At 38.5% G+C, this 16,963-nt stretch overlaps 2 protein-coding genes and 1 non-coding gene across 8 annotated transcripts in view; 1 reads left to right on the forward strand and 2 right to left on the reverse strand.

Annotated features, from left to right (window-relative positions):
* The window catches only part of PLEKHH2 (pleckstrin homology, MyTH4 and FERM domain containing H2), a 103,999-nt gene that overhangs the window by 66,811 nt on the left and 20,225 nt on the right, over positions 1-16,963 (reverse strand). For 5 of the 6 annotated variants that reach the window (XR_012379836.1, XR_012379837.1, XM_073897787.1 and 2 more), the window contains exons 3-5: positions 9,359-9,421; positions 1,461-1,610; positions 151-234 (exon numbers count right to left, since the gene is read on the reverse strand). Coding sequence is in view for 4 of the 6 variants with exons in the window: in XM_073897787.1 (XP_073753888.1) it covers positions 151-234; positions 1,461-1,610; positions 9,359-9,421 (297 nt within the window). In the remaining 2 variants the exon portion in view is untranslated. Of the gene's footprint in view, positions 1-150; positions 235-1,460; positions 1,611-9,358; positions 9,422-9,784; positions 9,872-16,963 lie in introns of those variants that run through there. The other variant, XM_073897786.1, reaches the window with a different exon arrangement.
* C1GALT1C1L (C1GALT1 specific chaperone 1 like) lies at positions 9,667-11,273 on the forward strand. The gene is given in 5 exon segments (XM_025868781.1): positions 9,667-9,670; positions 10,551-10,610; positions 10,613-10,859; positions 10,861-11,196; positions 11,198-11,273. Coding segments are annotated over 5 exon segments (723 nt in total).
* On the reverse strand, positions 11,315-11,454 carry LOC112821737 (U4 spliceosomal RNA). The gene has a single exon (XR_012379894.1). It is a non-coding gene; the product is annotated as a U4 spliceosomal RNA (small nuclear RNA).

Raw genomic sequence — 16,963 nt, forward strand, 5'->3', positions numbered from 1 at the left:
TGAAAGCTACCTATCTCATGTTTACCAGAAGACAGCAGCACCACCAACTGATCAGAATTTTGTTTCATTCAAAATGATCAGATACTCTGATGACTTATCTATTCAAAGGAAGTAAAAGGTAAAGAAAAGGCAAAATATAGCGATAAATACCTCATTTAATTTAAGTGTTACCCATTCTTTGATCTTAGCTGCTTTCTCTTCTATTATTTTAGCTTCTTGTATCCTTATCTGTTTCTGAAATAACATTAGCAGTGTGTTTAGTTCAAACATAGGCTTACTGGTCTGGAAATGTTACATCATAAATATGAAGGACAAATCCACTTAAAACCTGTTTCCAAGTTAACATATCTACCTTCAAATCATCAAATAGAGTAAAAAATGAAAGCCATTGTCCAGCAGACATAATAATAAACCACAAAGGCATATGCAAATATTACTAGTTTTAACTGTTAATTCTCTTTCTCTGAAAGATCATATACTGAAATCCAAGCACTGAATTTATCAACAAAATAAATGATTTCTGGAAATGATGTAGGGTTTATAACAGTAGGAGAAGGGTGAACCAGGTCAGGGAGAGGAGAATCAGAATCTCTTCTGGAGCATGGTTTGTTTTCCCCTTAAATACAAGTTTCTGTTTTTCATATATTTTATTTTATTTTTACATGCAAGTTTTTAAAGATCCAGAAAAATGAAATAAAAAACTCTAGCTCACATTTACCAACCTTAAAATCTGGCTATGCTCACAAAACTATGAGAATGTGACTGTAATATAAATCACAGTGGGTGGGGGCTGGGGGGTGGTAAAAAGTTGGAAATCATTGACCTACAGAAATACTGATCCCCAGAGAAATGGAAAAAAAAAATGCTGAAGATAAAAAACAATTTAGCATATTTAATAATTTCATAGTGGTCATACTTAAATGATGCTAAATGATGATTTAAGCAAATGACCTTAATGCAATTTTTTTCCTAATAAAATTTTAAAATAAACTAAAAACTATACTTGATCTTGGTAAAGTGGTTTAAAAACAGTGTACACATTTTTAAACAGAAGGATTCACATCAAACATACCCTTAAAACACAATGTTCTATAAATATTTCCAACACCCTAAAAATCTAAAGCAAAGATCTATTTCAAACATTTTTAGACAGAAATGCTTGCTGATAACCAAGTGTTTTCAAGTTGAATACTACATTCAAACTCTAAAAAGTCTGAGCATTAAGGAGCACAGTCTCTTCCAAAAAAATGTTAGATATGGCCTTGGAATAACCCAGACTTAAAGAGAATGCCATTTTATTTGTACTTTCCACCAATAAATGTGATTAGACTCCATAAGTTGACCAAATAAGTGAGATTTCTGACCCAAATTTAGAAGTGTAGGCTCTCTCTCTTTAACCTTTGTGATTATGCATAAATAAATGCATGTATTTAGACTGTGATGATAAAATTCTTCCAAACCTGTTCTTCAAGTTGCAGTTCCAAGTTTTGAATGATGTCATCTTTTTCTTGTATTAGGGTCTCTAGATCTTGACACTTTTTATACAGCCTTGTCTCTGATTCACTGGTTTGAATATTAGCTGCTTTTAATTTCTCTTCCATAACTTGTACCTAAATTCAGAGGTTAGAAAATTAATATTATGCATGTAATTAATTTATCATAGTATTAAATTTAGCATTTTACTTTAACATTAAATAGATTCCTAAAAGGTATCGTCATAAAAACAAAATATGAACAGCATGTTTTAACAATATAACAATTATAAAGTCTGAAGACTAATGTATTAACAATTATAAAGTCTGGAGACTATTTTGCCTAGTGGTGTTTACCTTTGAGGTACATAAGGTATGGTGATTAACATAACATAATAATAAAAAAAATTCTGAGTTAAAGAAAAGCAAGCATCACATGCTGAACAAACAAAAAAAAGATATTCTCAGAATTTTGCTATCAAAGTAATGCACATGTTTACTAGAACAATGATATGTGAAGTATTTCATGTGAGTATAGAATCAGAAAGTTTGCAGCCCTCATTTTTTCATATTTTCAATGAAGTAGGAATATAAAGTAAAGGTGAGTAGTGAGAAAAGATCAGATTGGATGACCTGGTATAAAAGCACATTTTGGGGAAAAAAATTGAACTTAGGTGAAAAACAAACACATACACAATGGAAAGGAAAAGGAAAACAAAAGTTTTAAGGCCCAAAATGATGGAATCACAAAAAATAAAAAACTATGAGAATCAAGACATAGGTAGGAGAGTATGTTCAATGAGGGTTTATTGATTCATTCATTTAACAAACATTCAGTGAATAGTTGCTAAATGCCAGGCCCTGGGAATCAGTGAATAAAACGGACCCAAAATCTCATAGAAATTACATTTTAGTGGGTAAGAGAGATCACAAATATAAGAAAGATGTAAAAATCATACAGTATGCTACACAAGGAGATAAAGGCAGTGGGAAAAAGTAGAGCAACATAAAAGATACTGGTATGTGACCTGGGGCTGAGTGATGCTTTAATTTTAATATCTCAGATACACTGGCTCTGCTTGGATCTTTTAACATCTGGGCATATGAAGGAATGTGTGAGATGTTAATGATAATAAGAAAGAAAATAAAGTACTGGGCACTGTATATTAAGACTTCCATTCCATATACTCCATATACTCCAAATGGGTAAGAATGTAATTTTTGTAATGTTTTAGATTGTAGGGGGCAAAGAAGAAAAATATGCAAATGCATTGGAGAAATTAACAATGATAATTAAGATGAAAAATGTTAAACTGTTAAAAACACCTCTGAAAAATCATGATGAATCCACTTAAAATTCAAAAATACTTGACTAATGAGGGTTTCTGGAAGGAGGGTGTTAAGGTTAGTTTGGTTTTGTTTTTTTAACCATGAATACAAGGTGTCATCTGTGGGTTCACCGGAGAAATGTAAATTCAACTCAGATGCCAAAGTGTCCTACTGAAATACCACATAAATGTCCGAAAACTATAAAAATAAAAGTAGATTTTAAAAGTAGGAGAAAAATCCTGCATTCCATTATCCAAATGATAATTTTAAGTTATCTTAAGTTTTATATTTTTTAACATAATATAGTGGGTTTTCTGCAGGAATGGCAGACCAAGAAGTCAAGGACAAAGGTCTCCATCAGAAATACTACCATGAAAAATAGCCAGAGGAGGACAGAGGGCTGGACAATAAATACCAAGGATCATTCTTAAGGTGGCTCAGCCAGTTCCACACAGGACATTCTATAGCTGTGGAAGCAGAGAAAGAAGGGCAGAGACCAAGTTCAAAATGGTAGTTCTCCTGGGACAGAGTAATAGATGACAGACCTGTAGGGGAGCAGACTGTGCCACTCCAAAATATGCCACTTTGGCATACTGATTATTCTGAATTTAAGTTACCTAAGAAACAGCTGGTGTAAGAACACTCTGACCCTCTTTTGTTCCCCTGAAAACTGGAAATAAATCCCTCTCCTGTACCAGGAAGGAAGAAGGCATCCTTATCACCAGAGATAGGGAATTTAGGGCTGAGAAGGCTATATAAACAAACCTTGTTACTTCTTCACTAATTTACTACCCCAAGCCCAAACCCCTTTTTCTTGTCAATTCTTCACAAATGTATTGTTTTTTTGTCTAAAAGGTATAAAAGTTGCTGCTGTCTAAAAGGTCAAAAGTTGTTGTCTAAAAGGTATAAAAGTTGCTGCTAAGCCAGCCAGGTGCCCCTGATTTGGGAGTACTCTTATCCCCTTAAAAATATATTCCATTTAGGGGCACCTGGGTGGCTCAGTCGTTAAGCATCTGCCTTTGGCTCAGGTCATGATCTCAGGGTCCTGGGATCGAGTTGTGCATCGGGATCCCTGCTCCGCGGGAAGCCTGCCTCTCCCTGCCCCACTCCCCGTGCTAGTGTTCCCTCTCTCACTGTGTTTCTCTCTGTCAAATAAATAAATAAATAAAATATTTAATATATATATATTCCATTTAAAAGGTATTCTCATTTTATGAATGGATGCTACAGTCAGAGCTCCTTAGATGCATCTTTGCCATATACAACTATTTAATTTGACCATTACTTTTAGCTAAACAAAACTTCCCCAAGCAAGAAAAATACTGGCAAAAATGGCGAAATCTCTTAGGAAGAGAGATCACAAAGTAGTGACGGGCAATCTACTTGCCAATTGGTCCTGTTAGGACCAAGTCCACAGGATCCACCAGCCTTCCTTCGTAATTTGTATGAATAATAGGTCTACAGAAAAGATAAGAAGCCTACAGAAACACCAAGCAGCCTTTAAAAATATCTCACTACAAGTACACAGAAAACAGCCCAGTTCTTTCTCCAGTCATTTAACCTGAACCTTATAAGAATTTCAGCTACTCAGAGACTGACCAATAACAAACACCTATGAATTCAAATTGCTCGTTAAAGAAACCCTTGTGCGATTACCTATATATGGACATCTTCTGGTGAAGAATGCTTTGCACTTTTAGGTTACCTTTCTCCTTTTCTTCTAGGAGAGCCTCTGGTTGCATCCATGAATTAATCATTTCCCCAAAACCTTTACTGTTTCTGAGGTCCCTAAGCTATTCTGTAGTAAACTAGAATACCACCCCAGCAGACTTGGGGTGCTCAAACCCTGCACATTCCAAAAAAAGAACTGGCATTTGTCTAGCTCCTGGAAAAAAATAACCTCTGAGCCCTTGTAATATCCCGCCTGATAAGACTCTATATACTTGAGATATTGGGCCACACCAGATAGCTAATGCCAATAATATGATTTATGATGAATGCCTCTTTTTTTTTTTCCCATTCACCTAGGGTCCTGGTCCACATTGTATCAGTTTGACCTGTGCAAGCCTGGAGACTGAGTAGCTAAGGTCAGTCACAATGCATTCCATGCCCACAAGACTGACACCAACACCCCCAAACCCCCGCCAATAAAAATTCTGGACACCAAGGCTCAGGGGAACTTCCCTAGTTGGCAATACTTTGTATGTTGTCACATATCATTGATGGGAGAATTAAGTGCATCCCTGTGTAATTCCAGTGCAAGAGGACAACTAGAAGCTCATACCTGGTTTCTCCTGGACTCTGCTCTATGTGCATTTTTCCTTTGCTGATTTTAATCTGTAACCTTTCACTGTAATAAACCATAACCATGAGTATAACAGCTTTTCTGAGTTCTGAGTCCTTCTGGGGAATCATCAAACCTTGAGGGTAGTCTTGGGGACTCTGACACAACTCCCAATGCTGTTTTCCATTTTCCTGCCCACACTGTTCCTATTTTTAACCTCATCCCTCACTACTCCACTACAGGTAATTAAGATGTGATTACATTTTCAGGGGGGGGGGCTGTTTGAAAGTTTCTATTTCCTTATATATGTTGCAATGGCATAACAAAAATACCTGATCATTCCAAAATAGAATGAAGAAAGGAATTATAAGGGTATTCAAAATATCCTTTTGAATCCCAGACCATTTACCAGTTATTGGGCTCCTTGCTCAACGGGGAGCTTGCTTCTCCCTCTCCCTTTGGCCCTTCCCCTGCTTGTGTTCCCTCCCTTGTTGTCTCCCTGTCTGTCAAATAAATGAATAAAATCTTTGGAAAAAAGTACTAAAATAAAATTTACTGCAAATTAATTAATTATTCTATCACATCTTAAACAATTATTTTGGAAATAGTGCTCCAGAATTTATGCAGTAAGGCCAGAAGCATTCTCACTGAAGGTGAAAAGGAATAGCACTGGATAAAGTATGTTTCCATGTAATGAAGTAAATCATTACAAGGTCCTGGATAATAGCATGATTGAGTAGTTGTCACTTATTAAGAACCACAAGTGACTTGAAATCTAAGTACCAACTTCACAGAGATGGCAGATTAGTCCACATATTAGAATGGTCAGAGAGAACTTTAAAATCCTACCAAGTCTGCATCAAACACAGGCAAGGGACTGAGACAGAAGGACAGGATGAAAACACAAATTTCTATAGGGGAAATTATTGTACCCCTTTTTTGTTAGCATAAATTAAAGATTTTATTTATTTGTCAGAGAGAAAGAGAGAGAGAGAGAGAGCGAACAAGCAGTGGGAGTGGTAGGCAGAGGGAGAAGCAGGCTCCCTGCTGAGCAAGGAGCCTTATGCAAGACTCCATCCCAGGACCCTGGGATCATGACCTGAGCCAAGGCAGATGCTTAACCGACTGAGCCACCCAGTGTCCCTGGTTAGCATAAATTAGTGTAATAGATAGGAATATACACCTAGTCAGATACTTAAGAATGAATCCTGTGTATCAGTATCTCCCATGTGTGCAAATTGCTGTTTTTCTGTCTCACAGGAATACTCATAAGTAATACAGGATTGATGTGCATGTACTGCTTTCCAAACTTTGAACAACTACAATAAAAATGTGCTACAGTATAATGATTGCCAAGATTTCTCTGGAAAAATGTATGATTTCTTTTCTACAGCCAACTTATTTAATGGTTGTACATGTAAGATGTTGCCACTCATTAAAAACAAGGGGAAGAATGAAGAAAGTTAAAGTGCAGAGTTGAGTTAGTTTCAGCTGACTACTGCTTTTAGTGGTGAGATGTTCCTTTTTGGTTAATATAAATACAGTTTGGTATTAGGATATGACTCAATGACAAAGGACATACTGAATTTAAACAACATAAACAGCAGATAGGGCACAGTCCCATGGAAACTGTTAAAGATAGCAAAGGATGTGGTTACTCTATGTTAATAACATTTACTTAGTCATGTGAAGGCCAAAAGAAGGTAATATAATCGGTACATGAGAATTCATTTGCTCTCTTTATATTTCCTGTAAACTTTTAGAATCATTATGTATGTAATAAGATGAATAATATATAATATATATAATGTATAATATATAATGTATAATATGTATAATGTACAATAATATGATATATAATGTAATATAATGTATCATTATGTAAGGAAAAGAAATCCCTTCTGAGGCATAACAAAATAGGCACTGAATAAATTTAAAGTGGGTTGTGACAAAAACAAATACCTACCAATTTGCTAAATTATATAGAAATTTGGGGAGATTTGTAATTCTCACTCACTCTTTATGGGAGGAGGGTTTGATTTAAAGTCATTTAGCCAGTCATGGTATCTTTTTGCTTTAAAATGTAGCACACAGAATTAAATAACTTTACACCTGATATCCTCAAAGAACAACCTCAAATAAGAAATTCTTCCTGTTAACTTAACAAGATCAGTGGTAGGACCCTAACAGCTACAAATGGTCATGGCTTGCTTCCCTTGAACTGGGAATGGGGATTTTTTTTTTTTTTTGCTCTTAAGATCTAGTGAATCACAGAAGAAAACCCTGAAAATCACAAATAAGAAACACATACTATTTAATTTTCAGAGCTAAACATAAGCTGCACATATAAAGAATTATAATTTAAGAAAAGGCAAAACAAAACCATCCTTAGTTTCTTTCTTTCTTTCCTATACTATGAGGTGTTAAAGGAAAGATGGGTAAGAACACAGAGAGAGATAACCATGGGTACAGAGGTAAAGAGAGATGTCACCGGGGAAGGCCAAAGTCAGAAAGGGAAGGATAAAGGGAGAGATAAGAGAGAGAGGTAGACAAATTGCTGAATGTGTGCTGCTAGGTATGGGACTAAAAAGGGACATACATACAGAGCCCACAATAGACAAAGACAAAGACATTTAGAATAGAATGGCAAAGAGGGACATAAACATGGGAGTCTTTCTTTACCACTACTACTCGAACTTCTACCAATACCTAAATTTGAGGTTTTAAAGAATCACTGGTGTGATGACGATATTATAGTTATGATTTTTAAATCTTTATTTTCAGATTAGTTGCTGAAATACTCACGGGTGAAATGATACGATGTCTAGAATCTGTTTCAAAATAACCTGGTGTTGGGGTGGAGAAGAATAAAGTGGATGGAGGATTAGCCTTGAGTTGACTAATTGTTAAAGCTGGTGATGGGGGTTCATTATACTATTTTCTCTACTCTTGCACTGGTTGAAATTTGGCCTAATAAAATTTTAGGAATTTCTTTTAAGTATAATTAAGAAAATCAAGGATTTGGGGCGCCTGGGTGGCTCAGTAGTTAAGCGTCTGCCTTTGGCTCAGGTCATGCTGAGATCGAGCCCCGCATCGGGCTCCTTGCTTGGCAGGAAGACTGCTTCTCCCTCTCCCATTCCCCTTGCTTGTGTTCCCTCTCTCGCTGTCTCTCTCCCAAATAAATAAATGAAATCTTAAAAAAAAAAAAAAAGAAAATCAAGGATTAGGTTAGATTGGGTTTGTTTGTAAATTTATCAGGCCACTAAATCAATTTAATGTATAAGATTAAATCTATCAGGTGGAAACAAGATTTGGTAGTACTTAAGTTGAAGAGACGAAACATGACAAATTTAGAGCAAGTATAAGAAATTTAATATACAGTTCTTTAAAAAAATGATAATTTTGAAAATCCTGACTTGCCTGAATCTGACAAAGATCTCTTCATAAAATGTGAAGCTATGGAATGAGGATCATTAAACAAACTTTAAGGCTGGTAGGCTCATCCAAAAACACTCATTTTAATGTTGGCAAGGCCCAGATTGAGTTAAGCGACTTATCAAAGCTTTGACTTTTCTCCCACATGCCTATTAATACTAAGTATAAGTTTTTGTATATAGTTTTCCTGATATAACTCCAAGCATTTTTCTATATTAGTATGTCTTTTGTAATAATGATTTTTAATGGTTGTTTAATATTTCATAGAATAAATATAGTTCACTTATTCATTCTCCTATAATATGGCATTCATATTATTTCCAACTCTTTATTTCTATGAAAGACACTGCTTTGAACATATTTATATTTAAAAATCATTATGGTTAGAATTGCCATAAAAATCATATTTGATTTTTTCAGAAGATAAAACCTTCTAATGGAAGCCTTTTCATCTTTTGGAAATCTGTTAAGGGCAAAATAAAGTTAGATTCTCCATTTTCTCTATGGATCCAGCTCACAGAATAGTCAAAGTGACAGGATGTAGAGAAGAGTTGAAGACTATTTTGAGGATTGTTTTGGGCAAAACAAGGTTTATATTGGTAGAGAGAGAAAAAAAGTTTTTTAAGATTTTATTTATTTGAGAGAGAGAGCGAGCGAGCATGAGTGGGGGGAGGGGCAGAGGGAGAGGGAGAAGCAGACTCCTCACCAAGTGCAGAGCCCCTCCTGGGGCTTGATCTCAGGACCCCAAGATCATGACCTGAGCAGGTCAGACCTTTAACCAACTGAGCCATCCAGGCACATGAGAAAAAAAAAATTTTTAGCCAGAATTATACTCTACCTGTTGAAAAGCTTTTTCTGCTTGACGTTCAGCATCAATAACTTGTCTCTCAAGCTGTTGCATCTGTAAAGTGAGGAAAAACAGAGAAAATATAAAAGTTCATATTTCACGTATGAAAACGACTGAAAATTCTTGCAATGTCATCAAATTCTTTAAGGACATTTAAAGTAGTTTAATGGATATGAATTACCGTTAAATTACCATTACCCAGGCGCCCCATAAAAACTCTGGGTAGTTTGAATTCGTATTATGCATTGTCGTAAAGTACAGAAGAGACTCTGATTTAACACACACTCGCACCTCCACAAATGCGTACGGCACAAAGAGTCAAAAAAGATCTCGGTTTTGGGGTTTTTTTTTAAGTTCTGTAGAGAATAAAAAGTTTGGAGATTTAAAGTAAAATACTAAAATGACGATTGTAAGTACAATGGGCGGCTGGGTGGCTCAGTCGTTAGGCGTCTGTCTTCGGCTCAGGTCATGATCCTAGGGTCCTGGGATTGAGCCCCGCATCGGGCTCCCTGCTCAGAGGGGAGCCTGCTTCTCCCTCTCCCACTCCCCCTGCTTGTGTTCCCTCTCTCGCTGTCTCTCTCTGTTAAAAAATAAATAAAATCTTTAAAAAAAAAAAGAAAAGCTTTAAAAAGGACCCAATGTAAATTACATAAGAGATGTGTACCAGGTACTGAATACACAGTTGTGATGTAAACCTCAATTCTAAATTCTTTTTTCTGAGTGTTGAAATATGGTCAGCCTGACGGCTTAGTCAGTCGCCCGATCTTTGCTCATTTGCAGTTTCATTGCTGGTTATTGTTCCACAGCTTCCACCTCACCTTATACTCAAGAGCACCCCAACGGCTGACACACCGGCTCCAGTCCCGCCCCCTTTTCGAAACCACAGAGAAGCGGCCTCCAGGGGCTAGAGCGGCCCAGCTGGGAGGGCGGCCATAGCTCCGCACCGAGTGGGCTGCAGAGACCCACTCCACGCAGCGTTTGATCAGCGTGCTGACCTAACGCTTGATGGAGGGTTTCCCACCATGGTTGGTATTTTTTTTTTTTTTTTTTTACCAGTATAGTGCTTGGGAGCATTTATTCTGTTTTGATAATTATGTAGCCAATTAACATTCAACAGAGGTTAACAACCATGATCCCTATCACCTTTGCCCGCCAAACAGAAAAGATTTCTTAAACATTCCAGGAGTGCGACGCACGGATCTTAATAACAGTCGCTATGCTGATTCTATCAGCCTTGGAGAATCCAAAATGAGCATTACTAGGCTGTGCGGAAAGAGACTTGGACCAAACACAGTGACAAAGCAGAGCCCTACAGTACTAAAAATCTGTGGTTACAGATGAGGACAACTTAGAAACATGTCTTTGAAAAGCACGGCGAAAACTACAACTGGTTCTTTCTTGCACGTCCCACTACATTTGCTGTCATTGACAATTCAGTGTACCTGTTGTTTACTAGGGCTTTATCACAACCTTTCTATCTGGGCCACACTATAACATGGCAACCTCCCATACGTGACTGTGGAAAGAGAAATTGTCAAGTATAGAGTCTGAAAGACAGCCTTCTCTGCCAAGTCTGAGAAGTGTGTATATCGAAGTGTGGTTTGGAAGTTATCTGAAGACTTTCAGCCGGCAATTGGCCTCAAACAAGCTGGAGTTCTAGCAGAAAATGCAGAGGAGTCTGAAGGAAGAGTTGTATTTAATTCAAAACCATTTGCACATCTTATTCAAGAGACAATGTATAATAATCCTCAGCAAGTAGTAGAAGGCTGCTGTTCAGGTATGGCTATTACTTTTAATGGACCAGCTCCCAGAAAGATGATAGTAATGGTGTGCACTGGTTCAGGGCATTCATTATTTCAACAGTACACTGGTTTTCTTACCTCCAAATGGTTCAGAAAATGACTGAAGGCTGAGGGATAATAGAATTGTGCTGTGCAAAAGCACTTGAAATGTGGATCCACTTGAAGTATGAATTGAGATATGTAAGTGTAAAATACGTAATTCATTAATACATCTATTATTTGAATTAGCAATAATTGCGCCTCGGATAAACCTCATTGGCTATGATACTGCCACTGCACACAGCTTATTATTTGAAAACCTAATATGAAAAGTATAAACTCAGTAATTTTTATATTAACTCGCATTGAAATATTTTCAATATGTTGCATTAAATATAAAATTATTTTTCATTTTATTTTGTTTAATAGAAAATTTTAAGTTATATATGTGTCTCATATTATATTTCTATTGGATAACAAAAGTAAAACATTCCATTGCCACCATATATGGCAGTTTAACCGTTTGTCCACACAGCAACATTTTTAAGACCATTTATTGAAGGGATCTAGCTTCTAGAAGAGGTTTCAAATATTTGGGTGTATAAATAGATATTTCCTAAGTGTATTCTCTGGACCCCATATCATCTTTAATTTTTGTGAAAATATTTCAAATGTTTAATAAGCCAGTACTGTTGTCTAAAAGCATTTTATTGAGTTACTGTGTAGACTATGGCACTATGTAAAAGCCGTTGGACAAGCACTATCTCTCTCCTGTGTAGGATATTCTTTAAACCAAAAAAACCAACTGGCATGCACATGCCAGCACTACATTCTTCCACTACTGGCAATATGCTGATAATTGTCACCTCTACAATGTAACCACTTTACGTTATTAGGGAAAATTTTGCACTTGTGGAGCCTTAACCTCAATTTTGAATATTGTTGAGGTTGCCAGGAAAATCCACAAACAACTTGTTGATCTGTAAAATTTTGCTGGTCAAAAAAAAGACTACTGTCACACCTATTACAATGGCCAAAATCCAGAACATCGACAACACCAAATGCTGACGAGGACATGGAAAAACAGGAACTTTTCATCCATTGCTCATGGGAATGCAAAATGTTAACAGCAAGTTTGGAAGACAGTTTGGCAATTTCTTAAAAAACTAAACATACTCTTACCATATAATCTAGCAGTCACGCTCTTTGGTATTTATCCAAAGGAGCTGAAAACTTATGTCAACACAAAACTGCATCCAGATAGATGTTCACATCAGCTTTATTCATAATTGCCAAAACTTGGAAACAATCAAGATGACCTTCAGTGGGTGAATGGATAAATAAACCATGGTACATCCAGACAATGACATATTATTTGGCACTAAAAGGGAATGAGCTATGAAGCCATGAAAAGACATGGAGGAAACTTAAATGCATATTATTAAGTGAAAGAAGCCAACTGGAAAAGACTGCATATTGTATGATTCCAGCTGAGGTGAGGGATAAATAAACAGGGCACAGAAGCTTTTCAGGGCAGTGAAAATACTCTGTATGATATCATAATGATGGATACATGTCACTATACATTTGTCCAAATCCATGGAATGTAAACCAAGAGTGAAACTATGGACTTTGGGTTTTTATCATGTGTCAATGTAGATTCATCAGTTGTAACAAATGTACCATTCTAGTGGGGGATGTTGGTAATGAGGGAGGTTATGCATGTGTAGGGGCAGGGAATATATGAGAGATTTCTGTACCACCCACCTTTTTTTTTTTTAGATTTTATTTCTTTATTTGACAGAGAGAGACACAGTGAGAGAGGGAACACAAGCAGGGGGAGTGGGAGAGGGAGAAGCACGGAGCAGGGAGCCCAATGTAGGGCTCGATCCCAGGACCCCGGAATCATGACCTGAGCCGAAGGCAGACGCTTAATGACTGAGCCACCCAGGCACCCCCCACCCAACTTTTCTGTGAACCCTAAACTGCTCTTAAAAAAATAAAGTCTTAAAAAAGACTGAACAGGGGTCGCCTGGGTGGCTCTGTCATTAAGCGTCTGCCTTTGGCTCAGGTCATGATCCCAGGATTCTGGGATCGAGCCCCGCATCGGGCTCCGAGGCCTGCTTCTCCCTCTCCCACTCTCTCTGCTTGTGTTCCCTCTCTCGCTGTGTCTCTCTCTGTCAAATAAATAAAATCTTAAAAAAAAAAAAAGACTGAACAGTTTCTTAAGAAGATTGCTATGGTCTGCATGTTCGTGCGCCCCCCCCCCCACATTCACATTGGAATCTTAATGCCCAATGTGATGGTGATTAAGTCCTGAGGGTGGGACTCTCATGAATGGGATTAGTGCTTTTGATAATAGAGATCCTACAGAGCTCCCTAGCCTCTTCTGCCAAGTGAAAATACAAGAAGTCCAAGACCCAGAACCTGACCTTGCTGGCACCCTGATCTCAGACTTCCAGCCTCCAGAATTGTGAGAAATAATTTCTATTGTTCATAAGCTACACGGTCTGTCATATCTTGTTAGAGCAGCACAAATGGACCAAGGCAGAAATTTGACACTGAGACTGGAGCGCCACTGTCACAAATACCTAAAAATGTGGAAGTGACTTTTGGAATTGAGTAATTGGTAGAAGCTGGAAGAATTTTGGGTGCACGGTAGAAAAAGCCTGCATTGCCATGAACAGACCATTTAAAGCAATTCTGGTGAGAACTCAGAAGGCGAACAGCAAAGAAAGCTATATAGGGAAAGCCTCAGTCTTCTCAGAGAATACCTAAGTGGTTGTGAACAGTGTTAGTAGAAATATGATGGATGGTAAAGGCCATTCTGATGAGGTCTCAGATGGACATGAGGAACATGTTATTGGAAATGAGAGGAAAGGTGATCCTTGTTATAAAGCAGCAAACGGCTTTGCTGAATTGGATTCTCCTCTTGGGGTTTTGTGGAAGGTAGAACTTGTGAGCAATGAAACTGGATATTTGCTGAGGAAATTTCTAAGCCAAGTGTTGAAGGAGTGGCCTAATTCTTCTTGAATGCTTAGAGTAAAATGTGAGAAGAGAAATGATTTAAGATAGTTAATCAAAGAGGAAGTGGAATCTAAAAATCTGGATACTTTCCAGCATATCCATATTGGAAGAAATGGGAAAAAGCTTGTTCAGGAGAGGACAGGGTGTGGCCAAACCACCTTTTGATTAAGGGGTCAGTATGGGTTTGAACCACAGAGTTAGGTAGCAACTGAAGAAGGAAAAGTCCGTGTGAACTGAAGAGGAAGGGATTGGGCTGGCTGTTGGACTTGGATTTTATAGGATGGGATCTTAGAGCTATATGGCTGTGACATTGGGCTATTCTTCAAGACAAGGAGAAAGGACCCCAGCTCGTTAGAGCTGCCTCCTCAGTTTCACAAGGCCGGGACGGGACTTTCCTGAGTTTCAACAAGCCACACAACCTCTACCCAAACCAAAGTGGTGCTGCCCAAAGCCATGGGGGGCCAACCCCTGCCCAGGAGAGCCATGGGAGCATGGCTACCTCCACCTAGATTTGGAAAGATGAAGCCACCCAGAACTGTGGGTGTACAACCCAAGCACAGGGCCTCCTCTGGTGCAAGGCCACCAGAGAGCCCCAACCAGGGCAATTCCTAATGAAGCCGTGGGGGTGAGGCCACCCCTGCGATCCCAGACTGGTAGAACCATTGGCAGGCAACTTCAACCCATGAGAGCTGCCCTGCAAAGTCATGGGGCTGCCAATGTCCCTGAGGGCCCAGAAGGTGAGACCCTTCCTCCCCCCTTCACCCCCCCGAGTTGGTCCAGAAGGTAGGACCTCCATCCCAGAGGGCTAAACATTTAGTTAAAATTATTCTCAAACCTTAAGATTTAACATTAGTTGCCTTGTGGCGTTTTGAACTTGCTTGGAACCTGTTACCCCTTCCTTCTCTCCTATGTCTCCCTTTTGGAATGAAAATATCTATCCTAGGTCTGTCCCACCATTGTATTTTAGAAACACGTAATTTGATTTCACAGATTCACAGCTGGCAGGGATTTCCTTAGAATGAATCATACCTTAAGTCTCACCCATACCTGGTTTAGATGAGACTCTGCACTTTATAGACTTTTAGGGCTGTTGGGATGGAATGAATGTATTTTGTATGAGAGAAGGACATGAATTTGAGGAGCCAGGGATGGAATGCTATGGTCTGAATGTTTATATCCCCCCTAAAGTTCACATGTTGGAATCCTAACACCCACTGTGGTGGTGTTAGGAGGAGAGGTCTTTGGGGGGTGGTGGGGTTTGGGGGGGGGGGGGGGGGGGGGGGCTCATGAATGGGATTAGTGCCCTTATCAAAGAGATCCCACAATGCTCCCTAGCCCTTCCACTGTGTGAGGATACAATGAGAAGTCTGCAACTCCAAAGAGAGCCCTCACCTGACTTAGCTGGCACCTTGATCTCAGATTTCCAGCCTCCAGAACTATGATAAACTTCTGCTGTTTAGAAGTTACATAGTCTATAGCATTTAGTTATAGCAGAACAAACTAAGGCAAGGACTATACAAATATCTGGTCAGATTTCTCTTTCTGAAGTTTGGTTTCTAGTGTTAACAGGGCAGAAGCCTTGTCTCTTTTCCCAACTATATTGCAAGTTGCTTGAAGACAGACTTCATGTGTGTGGACCCGTTATATCTTCCATAACACCTTGCACATACCAGCCATACAGTCAAATTCTAAAAGCTCGGTAGCAATAAATAACCTTATAAAAAAAAGTTTATTTCCATTATAAAAAGCATCACACCTAACACACACACACACATACACTATTTCACAAGACTTGGGATATAAGTTTATATATAAACAGGCTAAATGTGCTGGAAGAAAACATTATATGTATATGACTTTGATTATAAGTTAAATAAAGCACCTATTCAAAAAGTCATTTTTGCTTTTTTATTTAAAAAAAAAAAAGTGTAGGGGCACCTGGATGGCATAGTCAGTTAAGTTTCTGACTCTTGGTTTTGGCTCAGGTCGTGATCTCGGGGTTGCGGGATCAAGCCTCCGGTTGGGCTCTGTGCTCAGTATGGAGTTTGGGATTCTCTCTCCCTCACCCTCTGCCCCTCCCCCCTGCTCTCTCTCTCTCAAATAAATAAATCTTTTTTTATTTTTTTTAAAGATTTTATTTATTTATTTGAGAGAGAGAGAATGAGAGATAGAGAGCATGAGAGGGAAGAGGGTCAGAGGGAGAAGCAGACTCCCTGCTGAGCAGGGAGCCTGATGCGGGACTCGATCCTGGGACTCCAGGATCATGACCTGAGCCGAAGGCAGTCGCTTAACCAACTGAGCCACCCAGGCGCCCTAAATCTTTTTTTTTAAATAGTGGGTACCATCAGGAATCCCTGAGTTTTTTTTTAAAGATTTTATTTATTTATTTGAGAGAGAGAGCACTAGAGAGAGAGAGCAAGCATGAGTTGGGGACAGAGGGAGAGGAAGAAGCAGACTCCCCGCTAAGTAGGGAGCCCAATGTGGGGCTCAATCCCAGGGTCCTGGGATCATGACCAGGGCTGAAGGCAGACGCTTAACCAATTGAACCACCCAGGCGCCCCAATAAATAAATCTTTTCTTTTAAAGTGTAGCCCTTGAAATATCAATGTAGAGAAAGGTGGAAAGAGTACTGATGTTGGAGGCAAGAAGACCAAAATCAGAATCCAGATTCCACTACTTATGAGCAATGTAATGATGAGTAAGTCATTTAACTTCTGAGTCTCCATTCCTCATTTGTAAAAGAGATTAACATTTATCTCACAGTATTTACATGAAGATTAAACAGGAG

Source organism: Callorhinus ursinus, unplaced genomic scaffold, assembly GCF_003265705.2.
Source record: "Callorhinus ursinus isolate GAN/ISIS: 27379988/994484 unplaced genomic scaffold, GSC_fseal_2.0 scaffold10, whole genome shotgun sequence".
Taxonomy (NCBI): domain Eukaryota; kingdom Metazoa; phylum Chordata; class Mammalia; order Carnivora; family Otariidae; genus Callorhinus; species Callorhinus ursinus.